Consider the following 12,809-nt stretch of genomic DNA (forward strand, 5'->3'; position numbering starts at 1 on the left):
AAACATAATTTTGTGCCCCTAGTGCCCTGAATGTCTTAATGCTGGAGTAACTTACAGACTAGGAGGAAAGACTCTTTTCTCCTAGTTGTTGCCAGGAGCATTATTTCCTTTAGGGCTCCAGGGAATGGAGACTGTTCTCCGTTGTAGAACTCTCCAGATTTCTCTGAAGCACAAACTTGGGCGCTGTGGAGAATTTGGAGGGATTCTTGGGAATAGAAGGTACTGGGCCTGGCAGGACAAACTAGATTTTAGGCTAGAGAACTCATGGGTTCAGTATGGTTTTGATTCTCATTTCCTCTGGTTCCCTCATTGATATTTCTTCCTGTCATCTCTCCTCATGGCCAGAGGAACATGAGGCCCTGCTCCCATGGGAGAATACCTAGTAAACTTAAAAAAATTTTTCAAAGAAAAAAAAAAAGTGAGACCTATTGGAGAATCTTAGGAAGTAGGGTAGGGTTTGGGAATCTTTTTTCTTTTTTCTTGTTCTTTAATAAGCTCTCTAAATGATTCCAGTGCACACTGCATCTTGTGAACCGCTATGTGCAGTGTAGAACTATGGCCAACCAGGCTTGAATTTGAATTCTGGCTCTGTCACTTATTAGCTGACTGTCCTTGGGTAGTTACTTAACCTCTCCAAGCTTTAGTTGCCTTACCTCTGAAATGGGGGTCAAATGGCACCTATCACTATATATAGGGTAGTGGGAGAGGCTAAAATGAAGTTGCGGATATTAGGCGCTTAACAGGGACTGACAGTGAGACCTGGTTTAGTAGTAGTGTTAATTATCCATAATGAAGGTTAGCTTGGTTATTGAGTCCCATCTCCCTCTCCTTTCTAGGCCCCTTAAGAATGAAGAGAAAGGAAGCCACCCTTGCAGGATTACCGATCAGATTTCTCCCCAGGGTAGCAATCCGGCGATGACTGGCTTCAGCCTACTCTACTCCCTGCCGAAGCTGCTGGTTCTGGGCTTGGAGCTCCTGGTTCTGCGTGGCCAGGTCGATGTTGTCTTGCAGGACACCAGCCAGCAGGCTTCGGTGGTGATGCTCAGTGGTCATGGCCTGCTCCTCCCACAGCCTTCGCCAGGCTCGGAATACCTGTGCCCAGATTCAGAGATGCCTGTCAGTCAGTCAGCCTTGGAACCATTTCAAGGCCTGCCTTCTGACCTCACTGACCTGCAGCATATGGCGTGTCTGAGCTTGGGCAGCCTGCACGTGCAGGTCATAGAGGGCTGCGAGGTCCCGCTCCGCAGTGTCCTGCTCTGCCTGAAGGACCTCCAGCTGGAGCCTCAGCACCGTCTGCTCCCGGGGCCATCTCTGCCTCTTCTTGGAGGCCTTCAGTGATAATACATAGTCTTGTTCAGTGCCACCTGTGTGCCAGGCTCTGTTCTAAACACTTCATGTGTGTTATTTCAGTTTATCAAATGAAAACCATATGAGGTAGTTGCCATTTTAGTTTTCCAAATCTGGTAGATAGATTTGGAAACTGTGGATCAGAGAAGTGACCGAACCTTGCCAAATTCACATGGCTAGTGAGGGGCAGAACTGAGATGACACATGCCTTTCAGTGGTTCACTGTCATTCTTAGGGTAAAGTCCAGATCAGAGGCATGGCACACACTGGTCTCTTTAGCCTCTCCTCTGACCTGCACCTGCCAGGGCCCACCAGATGGACAATTTGCAATACCCAGACTACTTTGCCACTGCTTCCCTCTGGACTTTTGCTCATACAGTATTGTCCTCAGAACATATCCCCACAACCCCCATGGACACAAGTTTTGGTTTCTTAATTTGTTCAAACGAGTTATATGTACTCTGCCTCTATGTGATAAGTACAGACTGCCCAAGCAGAGCTCAGTCCCGTGAATTCCTTTGGCTGATTTGGTTTTTTGTCTCCGCTAAATGCCATCGTCTGTGATCCACTCCAGCCTGGGTCCGGCACACCTCTCTGTTCCCGCAAGCCCTTAGCTCCCTGCATCACAGCACTTTAGCCCTGCAAATGGCTTCATCTGTCCCCCACAAAGCTGTAAGGACCAGGAGAGGGTATGGCCCACTCTGTTGTGACTGAGGCTGGATCCCAGCGCCCGGCACAGTGCCTGGACCAATTAGAAGAAGCCTCAGGTCCCCTACTTGACCCTCCTTACCTCCTCTCCAGCCACCAGGCCTTTGACCTGGTCACCTGTCACCTCCTCCTCCTGTTCCAAATACTTCAGTTCCTCTTGGATCCATATTTGGTGCTGTTCGTGCAGTCTTTTCCTCCGTGCCTGGGCCAAGAAGAACTGCAGGGCCACATCTGGGACCTGCCAGGGCTAGGTGGCATTAGTCTAGGCTCAGCCAGAAGCCCATGTGTGTTCATAGCCTTGGGACTCAGGGTCCAACTTTTCAACAGAACCCCACTACCAGAGCTGCTCCTAGAACGTGTCCAGGACCTAACCGGCCTGTAAGAGCCAGGAGCCTGGACAGAGACTTGGAGGTCATAGGGAGAAAGGAGAGGTATTGGCTCTGCTAATAGCTGCCATGGAGGCCTGAAGGATCCTATACCCCTAATGTGACCCAGTAGCAAAATAGCCTTCCCGTGCCCCTCCCTTAGGAATCACATAGGCTTTTGGGTCTTCTTTTTGCCAGAAGCTCCATATTTCTCCCTGATGTTGGGGCAAGGAAGCAGTAGACATATTAACTGGGCTCTGCAACTCCACTCCCCCAACATCTTCCGCTGTTCTGGGGCACATGAGGTATTACCTGTTCCTCAGAGTCCCTAAGAGGATGATTTTGGTGGAGCCCAGTTCCTAGAGATGCTGTTATTCCTACCACTGGAAGAAAATGCAGTTAAGCCCAGTAAAGGTGGAGAAGATACCCGACTCCACCCCAAGCCCCAAACCCACCTTTGGGCTCTCCCTGGAAGCCTGGGCTGTGGCTTGCTGTTGAACCTATCAGCTGCAAGAATATAGTAGGAGTGAGAATTCCATACCCTTCCTTCTGAGCTCAGGGCTTTAAGATCAGGCAGATCGGGGTCCCAGCCCCTCCTCTCCTCAGCTGTGTGATGTCAGGCAGGTGACTAGTCTTTTGAATCCATGTAAAATAGAGCTGATGAAAGTTGTAGAGAGCATGAAATAAGATGAGGCACCCTGGGGCACCTAGGTGGCTCAGTCGTTAAGCGTCTGCCTTCGGCTCAGGTCATGATCCCAGAGTCCTGGGATCGAGTCCCACATTGGGCTCCCTGCTTGGCGGGAAGCCTGCTTCTCCCTCTCCCACTCCCCCTGCCTGTGTTCCTGCTCTCGCTATCTCTCTCTCTCTGTCAAATAAATAAATAAAATCTTAAAAAAAAAAAAAAAAAAAAAGATAAGGCACCCAAAGCACAAGTGGCAGGAACCTCTCAATAACTGGGAGCTTACATGCCTAATTCCCAGAACTCAGGGCTGTAAAAACAAGTCAGTAATTACAAAAAGGGAAGGACCAGGAGGCGGACAGGAGCAGCGTTCCAGCCACACTGTGGCAAATCCTGGAAGACAGTGCCCCCTTCTGCACAGGAGAGGCCATGCATTCTAAACGGATGCAAAAGTACCATATTGAGTCTAAAGACTAGGATATGTTTGCCCCTCTGCTACCTTTGATTATATCAGTGACCCTGAGATACTCAGATCCCTTCTCTGAGCCTCAGTTTGCTCACCTGAAAAATGTAAGCAATGTTGTCTTCTCTGCTTAAAAAAATTCTATGGTTTCCCCTTCAAGATGAAGTCCGAACATCTCAATAAATTTACAAAGCCCTTTATGACCTGGCCCCTACTTCACTCTTTAATCCTTCTCTCTTGACTCTTCCTCAAGCTATTCTCCAGCAAAATGAGCTGCTTGCAGTCACCCAAAGAGATCAAGCTCTTACTTATTTCTGAGACTTTGCCTGTTATCTTCCGTGCCTGGAATGTTCTTCACTCATTTTTCCTGGCCACCTCCTTTAGGAATCAACTTCCATGAAACGTTCACTCCTTCTCTTGCCAAGACTAACTTAGACGCCCCATAGAACCCTGTGTTGATAAGGCCTTCAGAGCACTGATCATGGTGTTATAATAGTTTCTTTCCAGAAATTATAAACTCCATGAGGACAGGGATTTCCCAGGGTCTACATAGCACTGTGCCTAACACAGAGTGAGAAGTCAATAAATGTCTGGGAATCAATAAATTAGTGAATCAAGGAAGGGCCTCCTCATAGTGCTCTCTAAACAGGAGAAGAAGGCGGAGGTCAATGGGGCTCCTAAGAGGTTGAACAAGAAGACCTACCTGTAGTTCTGGAAGCCCCACAGCCTCAGCTTTTACCCTTTTGAGCATCCGGTTTCCTGGGCGCCGGCTCCAGGCTTTTACCACCTATGGAGAGAGGGTTCAGGGTAGGCTCCAGCCGTTGCTCTCTCAGGCACCTCCAGGCCTCACCTTGCTTACCTGCAATTCTCACAATGCCCTGCCCAACTGGCTGAGCCCACTGTCTGTCAGGTTGTCTCCAAGGAGGCCTGAACGCAGGCTCTTCAGGCCAGCCCGGCGGGCCCGGGCCTCTGCTACGGCATCCCACAGGGTGGGCCTCACCTGTTTCACCTGCATCCTCCTTTCCTCGGCCCCCAACAGAGCAGCCCAGAGCAAGCTCGGGGAGCCACCTAGTGAGGGGAGATTCAGAGTGAATCACTCCTTCTGGATTCCAAAGCACACTGCCTATAATACTTGTAATTTTTATTAATAGCACTATTTATAAAAATAGCTAATGCCTATCACGTGTTTACATGTGCTTGATGGCACTGTGCCAAGGCTTTTCATGGATTCTCTTTTTTTATCCACATAACACTCCAATGGGGCAGCAACTCTAATTTGTCTTACCCCCATATTTCCCAGGTGAAGCAAAATGAAGCTCAGAGAAGTCAAGCAACTTCCTGGTGAGTAGCAGAGCTGACTTAAGTCCAGTTTTGTCTGACATTAAGGCCTGGGCCCTTAATCATGATACCAAACTGGCCAGTGGATAAATACACTTTTATCCTTCACTGCTTTATCCTTGAGGGCATGAACTGCCCTATTTTATCCTCCTCACTCCACAGGGCCTGGCACAGTGAGTGGTCTGGGAGCATATTAGCCAAATTAATGTGTGTTCATTAGTTTTGGAGACAGAGAACCAAGCTTTTTATTATTATTATTATTATTATTATTATAGAAAATTTCAAACATATACAAAGTACAGGAAACCCATCTATTTATCACCCAGCTTCAATAATTATCAACTCTTGACCATTCTTGTTTGCTCTATACCCTCCACTTGAACTCCCCCACGTCTCTGACATCATACCATTTCACAGAGGCCTGATTTTTAATAAGTGTGTGAAAACAGGCAAGTTCTTTCCCTCCTTTGATCCTCCCTTTCCTCATTTATAAATTAGGCTTCCCTCTCTTTCCTCATCTAACTTAGATGTGTCTCATGGGCTTGTGGTAAGAATAAAAGGCATTAGTGTAAAAATGCTTGGTAAACTGTTGAAAGTCTCTGAAGGGTGAGGGGTTGCTTTTCTATTGGCCCTGCCTCTCCAGACTTTGGCAATCTAGCCATCCTGGGACCTTTCTGAATCCTGGCTCTCCCAGAGGGTTAGGCTTTCTCTGGACTGCAGTTGGGGCTGCAGCTGATTTGGTAAGAGGGTGGGTCAGGCATAAGTCAGATCCCAGAGCTTCCGCCAAGAACCCCCCACCCCCCCAGGCCACCTTGAGGGTCCAGGCGAAGAAGAAGGCCGCTGTAGTTGTTTCCTTCCAGGAGCCGTGAGACAATCCAGGGCAGAGAACCCTCCACCTGCTCACCAATAACCTTACCAGCCAACACCTGCAGCAGGGGGCAATCTCTACCAGAAGGAGGGAGGAAGAAAGGAAATGTCCACTGGTGGGTGGGGAAAGATACTGGCCCAAATCACACTCTGATGGGAAAGTTGACTATTTCCAGTAACTTTTGTGCACCACCAGGCAGATTTGCAACCTTGCATAGATCTTTTTTTTATTTTATTATTTTTAAAATTACACAATGTATTCTCATAGTACAAAATTTAATTCATCTATCTGATAAGGGACTTGTATCCAGAATATTTAAAGAACTCTTACCCTCAATAATAAAAGACTAATCACCCAGTTTAAAATGGCAAAGCAAGGTGACATCCACAAAAATGGCAGAGGAGGGAACTCTGGGAGTCTGTCTATTGCCAGAAACATCTGGCAAAAATGGTCAGAATCAACCTTCCTGGAATTCTGGGGGATAGTCAAAGGTTTACAGCAACCAAGTGAATGCTTCACTGGGAGAAAGCCAACTTAAATATGTTGAGATCTTTGTGGTGTTTTAACTTACTCCAGCCCCAGCCTCCTCCCCAGCACAGAGGTGGTCTTGAAGACAAGAGCCCACATTTCTGGTGGGGATACTTGGCTCTGGAGGGACCTGAGCAGATCTTGTTCCCAAAGAATTGTGTTTGTTGTTTTGACTATCTAGGGTTTCCCCCAAAGAACTAACAAAAAGGGCTTCCCTTTGTTTCACTTCCCTTGGAACTCTCTCAGGGCAGAACAGCTATGCTAGAGGACAGTCCCTCAAAACATTGCAAGATGAAAGAACGAGCAAAAATAACAGTTGGAGCAAACAACGAATGCATGGAAAGACTGGGAGGAAAAGTTGGGAAGTGAGATTTGGGGGAATAAGGAAAATTCCCCCACACACTAGAGAACCTAGAAAGCCACACACATGCCCAGGGCAGGATGCATGCTGAGAAAACACCTGAGAAGATCATAAGTTTTCATTTCTGGATGATTTTTCAGCTCAGTGCAAGCAGGAAATGAGGCTAAGGCAGAGCTGTAAATGGACTGGCTAAGCACAGAAGCACCGACCCAACACAGAGCCAATCTACGGAATGCTGGAATTTTTTTTCTTTTTTCTTTTCTTTCTCTTTTCTTCCTTTAGAAAAAAAAGGAGGGGGGTTGGTCCCAGCAGTTTAAGTAATTCAATGTCAGGTCACTAGCTAACCACCGAGATAATGGAGACTTCAGTGACCACAAAGAAAACAGTTTTTGCAAAAATTTTTTGAAACCATAACTAAGCAAGCAGATAGCTGTAGCCCACAACAAGCAACAATGCCAACCTAGAGAGGATGGAGAATTTGGTTTTCAGAGTTATCACATTATCATACCAAAAATGTCAGAGCATTAAGGAAAAGAAATGGAGACTTAAGAGACCAGCACAATAAATAATATAATCTTTATAAAAATAAAAATTCTCAAATTGGTCAGTTTCCAACCATAAAGATATCAAGCATGCAAATAAACAAGAACGTATGGCCCACAGGAGAAAAAAAATTTAACAGAAACTTCCCTAAGCAAGTACAGACATTGGATTCACTACACAAAGACTTTAATTCAACTATCTTAAATATGCTCAGAAAACTAAAAGAAATCAAGAAAATGATGCCTCAATGAATAGAAAATATCTATAGAAGCATAGAAATTATAAAAAGGAACCAAGTAGGGGTGCCTGGGTGGCTCAGTCGTTAAGCGTCTGCCTTCGGCTCAGGTCATGATCCCAGGGTCCTGCGATCGAGCCCCGCATCGCGCTCCCTGCTCAGCGGGAAGCCTGCTTCTCCCTCTCCCACTCCCCCTGCTTGTGTTCCCTCTCTCGCTGTGTCTCTCTGTGTCAAATAAATAAAATCTTAAAAAAAAAAAAAAGGAACCAAGTAGAGGGGCACCTGGCTGGCTCAGTTGGTGTAGCATGAGGCTCTTGATCTCAGGGTCATGAGTTCAAGCCCCATGGCAGGTGTAAAGCTTACTTAAAATAGAATAAAATAAAATAGGAACCAAGTAGAAATTCCAGAGCTGAAAAGTACAGTAACTGAATTCATAAATTCCCGAGAGGGCAGATTTGAGCAGGCACAAGAAAGAACCTCAGCAAAGTTGAAAATAAGTCAAATAGAATTATGCAGTCCGAGGAGCAGAAAGAAAAAAGAATGAAGGAAAATGAGCCTAAGGGACCGGTGGATGCATCAGGTGTATAAACATATGCAGAATGGGAATCTCAGAGGGAAAAGAGAGAGAAAAGGGGGCAGAAAGATTATGTGAAGAAATAATACTCAAAAATTCCCCCAAATTATATGAAAGACATTAATCTATACATCCAAGAAGCTCAACAAATTCCAAGAAAGATAAGCTCAAAGAGATCCATGCCAAGACACGTTATAATCAAACTGTCAAAAGCTAAAGAGAGAATCTTGAAAATAGCATAGGAGAAGCAACTTGTTATGTACAAGTGATACTTCATAAGATGAGTTTCTCATCAGAAATTATGGAGGCCAGGAGTGCCTGGGTGGCTCAGTCGGTTAAGCATCTGCCTTCAGCTCAGGTCATGATCCCAGGGTCCTGGGATAGAGCCCTGCATTGGGCTCCTTGCTCAGTAGGGAGCCTGCTTCTCCCTCTCCCTCTGCCTGCCACTCCCCCTGCTTGTGCTCTCTCTCTCTCGTTCGCTCTTTCTCTCTTAAGTAAATAAATAAAATCTTAAAAAGAAATTATGGAGGCCAGAAGTCAGTGAGATGACATACTTAAAGTGCTGTAAGAAAAAGCCTGTCAAGAATGGGAGAAGATATTTGCAAATGACATATCAGATAAAGGGCTAGTATCAAAATCTACAAAGAACTTATCAAACTCATCACCCAAAAAACAAATAATCCAATCAAGAAATGGGCAGAAGGCATGAACAGACACTTCTGCAAAGAAGACATCCAAATGGTCAACAGACACTGAAAAAGTGTTCAACCTCACTTGGCATCAGGGAAATACAAATCAAAACCTCAGTGAGATACCACCTCACACCAGTCAGAATGGCTAAAATTAACAAGTCAGGAAATGACAGATGTTGGTGAGGATGCGGAGAAAGGGGAACCCTCCTACACTGTTGGTGGGAGTGCAAGCTGGCGCAGCCACTCTGGAAAACAGTAAGGAGGTTCCTCAAAAAGTTGAAAATAGAGCTACCCACGACCCAGCAATTGCACTACTGGGTATTTACCCCAAAGATACAAATGTAGTGATCTGAAGGGGCACCTGCCCCCCAATGTGTAGAGCAGCAATGTCCACAATAGCCAAACTATGGAAAGAGCCAAGATGTCCATCAACAGATGAATGGATAAAGAAGATGTGATGTATGTATGTATGTATGTATATATATACACAATGAAATATTATGCAGCCATCAAAAAACGAAATCTTGCCATTTGCAATGACATGGATGGAACTAGAGGGTATTATGCTGAGCAAAATAAGTCAATCAGAGAAAGACAATTATCATATGAGCTCACTGATATGAGAAATTTGAGAAACAAGACAGAGGATCATAGGGGAAGGGAGGGGAAAATGAAACAAGATGAAACCAGAGAGGGAGACAAACCATAAGAGACTCTTAATCTCAGGAAATAAACTGGGTTTCTGGGGTGGAGGGGGTTGGGAGGGATGGGGTGGCTGGGTGATGGACATTGGGGAGGGTATGTGCTATGGTGAGCACTGTGAATTGTGTAAAACTGATGAATCACAGACTGTACCCCTGAAACAAATAATATACTATATATTAATAAAAGAAAAAAAAAAGAAAAGAAAAAGCCTGTCAACTAAGAATTCTATATCTGGGAAAATTATCCTTTAAGAATGTGGGAGAAATTAAGGTATTCCTAGATTAGTAAAAGCTGATGGAATTCATTGTGAATAGACCTGCCTTATAAGAAATGCTAAAGGAAAGAGTCATTTACCATGTCAGAGGTGAGGAAAGGAGACTCTGGGGCTGGCCTGGGTCTCTGCATCCATATTTCAGAACCCCACCCCCAACCGCCACTCCCCAAAGCAGTCAGAAGACTCCATCAGACTTACAGGGCTCTGGGGAGCTGCAGGATCTTCAAGGCCCCTCGCCACATGCCCTGGATCCCAGGCTCCTCAGAAGGATCAGGCCCTGGGCAGGACATGGTGACAGTGAGCAGAGAGCAGGCCCTGTGGAGGAGAGGGTAAGATCAGGCCAAACACCTAAGGGATGGGGGTGGGAGGTGACAGGTGCCCTCCCATCCTCACCTGCCTTCATCCCCTGCAGCCTGCAAGTACAGCTCCAAGGCAGCTCTTGAGTCGGACACCTCCACCTCACTGGCATTTTCCATCACCCTGGAAGAAGGGGAGGCTGAGCTCAACTCTCAAGGGTTGAGCACCAGGGTTCTGCCCAGCCCCCCAGAATCTCTTCATGGGGAGTCCATTTGCGATCCAAAGAGCCTGTAAGAATCATCCCCAAGGTTCCAAGCTCAGTACATCCCCTAAAAGGCTCTCATCTTCATGATCTCTTTTTCCCTCCTGTCATCTGCCCAGTGAGGGAAATAAGCTAGCTGGGATTTCTCCCATTTTACAGATGGAGAAACTGAAGTTCTGCTCAGTGAGATGCTCAAATCTCCCAGGATGATAATGACTGAGTTGAAGAGGCATAGATGGGTAGGGTAAGAAGAGTGAGAGGGTTGGGGATATGAGATGCAGGGAAGAGGATGAGAGGGCGTGATAAGCATGACCCCAAGTGCATGGCAGTGGAGAGAAACCTCCAAGGGCTGGGTTTGGGGGTGTCAGCCCTGCTTTAAGACAAGCACCCTCAGATCCCATTGGGCCCTGGACACTCACAAGCCTAGGGGGGACACATCTAGCACTGACAGGTTCTCCGTCCCTGGAGAGAGCATGTCCCGAGTCCTCCCACTGGGGCTGAGCTGGAATCATGCAAGCACAACACCGGTTACAAATAGAGCCTTTCCCAGACTTCAGCTCACACGATCCTCCCACTGGGGCCCTGTGGGCCAACCAGGGCACCAAAATTCAGCCATTTGAGGCAGGAAAAAGGAGGCCTCAGAGAGGCAAGCCCACGCTGGTGAGCAGCTGAATGAGGCTGGGCTCAAGCTTTTCTGGCTGCTCATAAGCCTCAGGCATTTTCTGCAGCACTGCCAGGGCCTTGGCTCCCAGGTCTCCCCTCCCTGCAAGGTCTCACCTGCACCAGGCTAAGGGTAATAAGCACAGGATCAGGGTTCCCGTGGGGCAGAGCTTCCTCAAACAGCATCTGCAACAGCTAAAGTGGAGAAAGGGGTTCAGTAGGGATGCAGAAAGGATGAATCCGCACTTCAACATTTCCTGAGGGTGCAGTTCTGCACCCAGTTCTGTACTAGGGGCACAGTGTCCAGGACAGAAACAGCCCCGGCCCTCACGGTTCACAGAGAGCCAGTCAAATGAGTAGACATTTTCAGTGAGACCTGCTGTTTCCTATATGACATGTTTCTGAAGCTGCTATTTTGATTTGGGGGGCATTTTCATGAAGCCCTAAAAACAAAACTGTCAAGTTTATTATCAGTATTATGAAAAACTGTGAAGATTAGACTCCCTGGATATTTGATCTTTGCACACCACCCCTCCCTGACCTTCACCCCCATGGACCCCAGCCTCCAGCCTTCCCCAGCCTCTTAATCACTGCCCAGATTGGTCCTGGCAAAACATTCTGTATGGACTGCAGTGCACTGTAGGAACCCCAAGGAGGGGAACCTAATCCAGCTAGGAAGGGGAAGGCAAGTTTCTCAAAGGTATCCGGGAGCCTTGTGAGACCTATGCCCGGTGGCTCCTCTGGGACTCCCCTGAGGTACGAGCCGGGGTGTCTCTGCTTCCTGACCCCAAAGCAGTAGGGCTACACTGTACCCTTGGGCCACCAAGCCTAGTGTGGACTGGACTCGTGCTAGCAGCTCCTGCTCAGCCTCCTGCAGGGGACACAGAGACATCTCCTGATCTCAGGTGCCCTGACCCAGTCTGTCCGAGCAAAGGACTTGGGAAGCACTCAGCGCTCCAGGATCCAGGAGCCTGAGGGCTCCCATGCTCCTCCCATCTCCCTACAACCCCCCTACCTGAGCAGCATCAGAGCCCAGGACTCTGTCAAAGGTGATGCATTGTTCCTGTGGGGAGGGCTAGGCTCGGCATTGTCATTCCCATCTTCCCCAGCCCTCACCCGCACCCCATCCCATTTTTACCTGAGTGTCTGGAGTGCCTGGCTGAAGCAGGCAGATGCTCTTGGGCCCCTCCAGAAGGAGTGTGGGGCAACAGGTCTCCTCAGGGCCTAAGAAAGATGGGCTATATATCAACTCTCATGGGGGAAACTGCCAGGACCCCTAGGTCCTGCTCTCAACTTTGGCCTCAGTTTCCTAACCTAGAGTACTACGCACAGGATCAGAGCCCCTGAGAAGCAGAGCTTCCTCAAACAGCATCTGCAGCAGCTAAAGCCGTAAAATGACCTCCTCCTTCCCCTCTCCCAAGGGGGTCCCCCAGGCTGCACTCTCTCTAAGAATGAATGTGTAAGGACTTCTTACCTGATCCTCTGCCTCCCTCTACTTCTACTTCCACCACTACAGTCAGCCTGGCCGGGGGGGTTGCCCGTGAGGGCTGGGGTCACTGAGCTGTCCTGGCCCAAACCAGCCCCTGTGCTTGCCGCCTCTCCACACGCCGTGGCTTTCATGCCTCTCAGATTCCCCTCAATAATTCATCTCCTTGATCTGAGGGCTCTGGAGAGGGCCTCTAAATAACAACTTATCAAAGGAGGTGGCAGTCCCCTCTTTTCTTTCTTCTCTTTTCTTTCTTTCTCTTTCTTCTTTTCTTTCTTCCTTCCTTCCTTCCTTTCTTCCTTCCTTCCTTTCTCCTTCCTTTCTTCCTTCCTTCCTTTCTCCTTCCTTTCTTCCTTCCTTCCTTCCTTCCTTCCTTTCTTTCTTTCTTTCTTTCTTTCTTTCTTTCTTTCTTTCTTTCTTTCTT

At 47.5% G+C, this 12,809-nt stretch overlaps 2 protein-coding genes across 3 annotated transcripts in view; both read right to left on the minus strand.

Annotated features, from left to right (window-relative positions):
* Positions 1–121: 121 nt before the first annotated feature.
* On the minus strand, positions 122–4,313 carry LOC118017109. The gene is made up of 4 exons (XM_035015047.1): positions 4,266–4,313; positions 2,138–2,293; positions 1,171–1,329; positions 122–1,092 (listed from the first exon to the last, which is right to left on the minus strand). Exons 1-4 carry the CDS (start codon positions 4,311–4,313, stop codon positions 931–933), a joined length of 525 nt encoding a protein of 174 aa, XP_034870938.1. The 3' UTR covers positions 122–930.
* Positions 3,317–12,809, minus strand: part of LOC118016720 — a 22,784-nt gene continuing 13,291 nt past the window's right edge. Inside the window, exons 2-9 of one of the 2 annotated variants that reach the window (XM_035014299.1) lie at positions 12,038–12,123; positions 11,017–11,094; positions 10,659–10,741; positions 10,074–10,160; positions 9,879–9,995; positions 5,712–5,845; positions 4,422–4,630; positions 3,317–4,349 (exon numbers count right to left, since the gene is read on the minus strand). In XM_035014299.1, the coding sequence (XP_034870190.1) occupies positions 4,431–4,630; positions 5,712–5,845; positions 9,879–9,995; positions 10,074–10,160; positions 10,659–10,741; positions 11,017–11,094; positions 12,038–12,123 (785 nt within the window). In that variant the 3' untranslated portion in view covers positions 3,317–4,349; positions 4,422–4,430. Of the gene's footprint in view, positions 4,350–4,421; positions 4,631–5,711; positions 5,846–9,878; positions 9,996–10,073; positions 10,161–10,658; positions 10,742–11,016; positions 11,319–12,037; positions 12,124–12,809 lie in introns of those variants that run through there. The other variant, XM_035014300.1, reaches the window with a different exon arrangement.

This window comes from Mirounga leonina, unplaced genomic scaffold (genome assembly GCF_011800145.1).
Source record: "Mirounga leonina isolate KUSES-001 unplaced genomic scaffold, KU_Mleo_1.0 Mir_168, whole genome shotgun sequence".
In the NCBI taxonomy this organism is placed as follows: domain Eukaryota; kingdom Metazoa; phylum Chordata; class Mammalia; order Carnivora; family Phocidae; genus Mirounga; species Mirounga leonina.

Coding starts and splice junctions, on each gene's coding strand:
- LOC118017109 (XM_035015047.1), bottom strand. CDS start 4,313: ATGCTCAAAAGGGTAAAAGCTGAGGCTGTGGGGCTTCCAGAACTACAG. Junction 2,294..4,265: donor TGGGGCTTCCAGAACTACAG/GTAGGTCTTCTT, acceptor TAGCCCTGGCAG/GTCCCAGATGTGGCCCTGCA. Junction 1,330..2,137: donor GCCTGGTGGCTGGAGAGGAG/GTAAGGAGGGTC, acceptor TTATCACTGAAG/GCCTCCAAGAAGAGGCAGAG.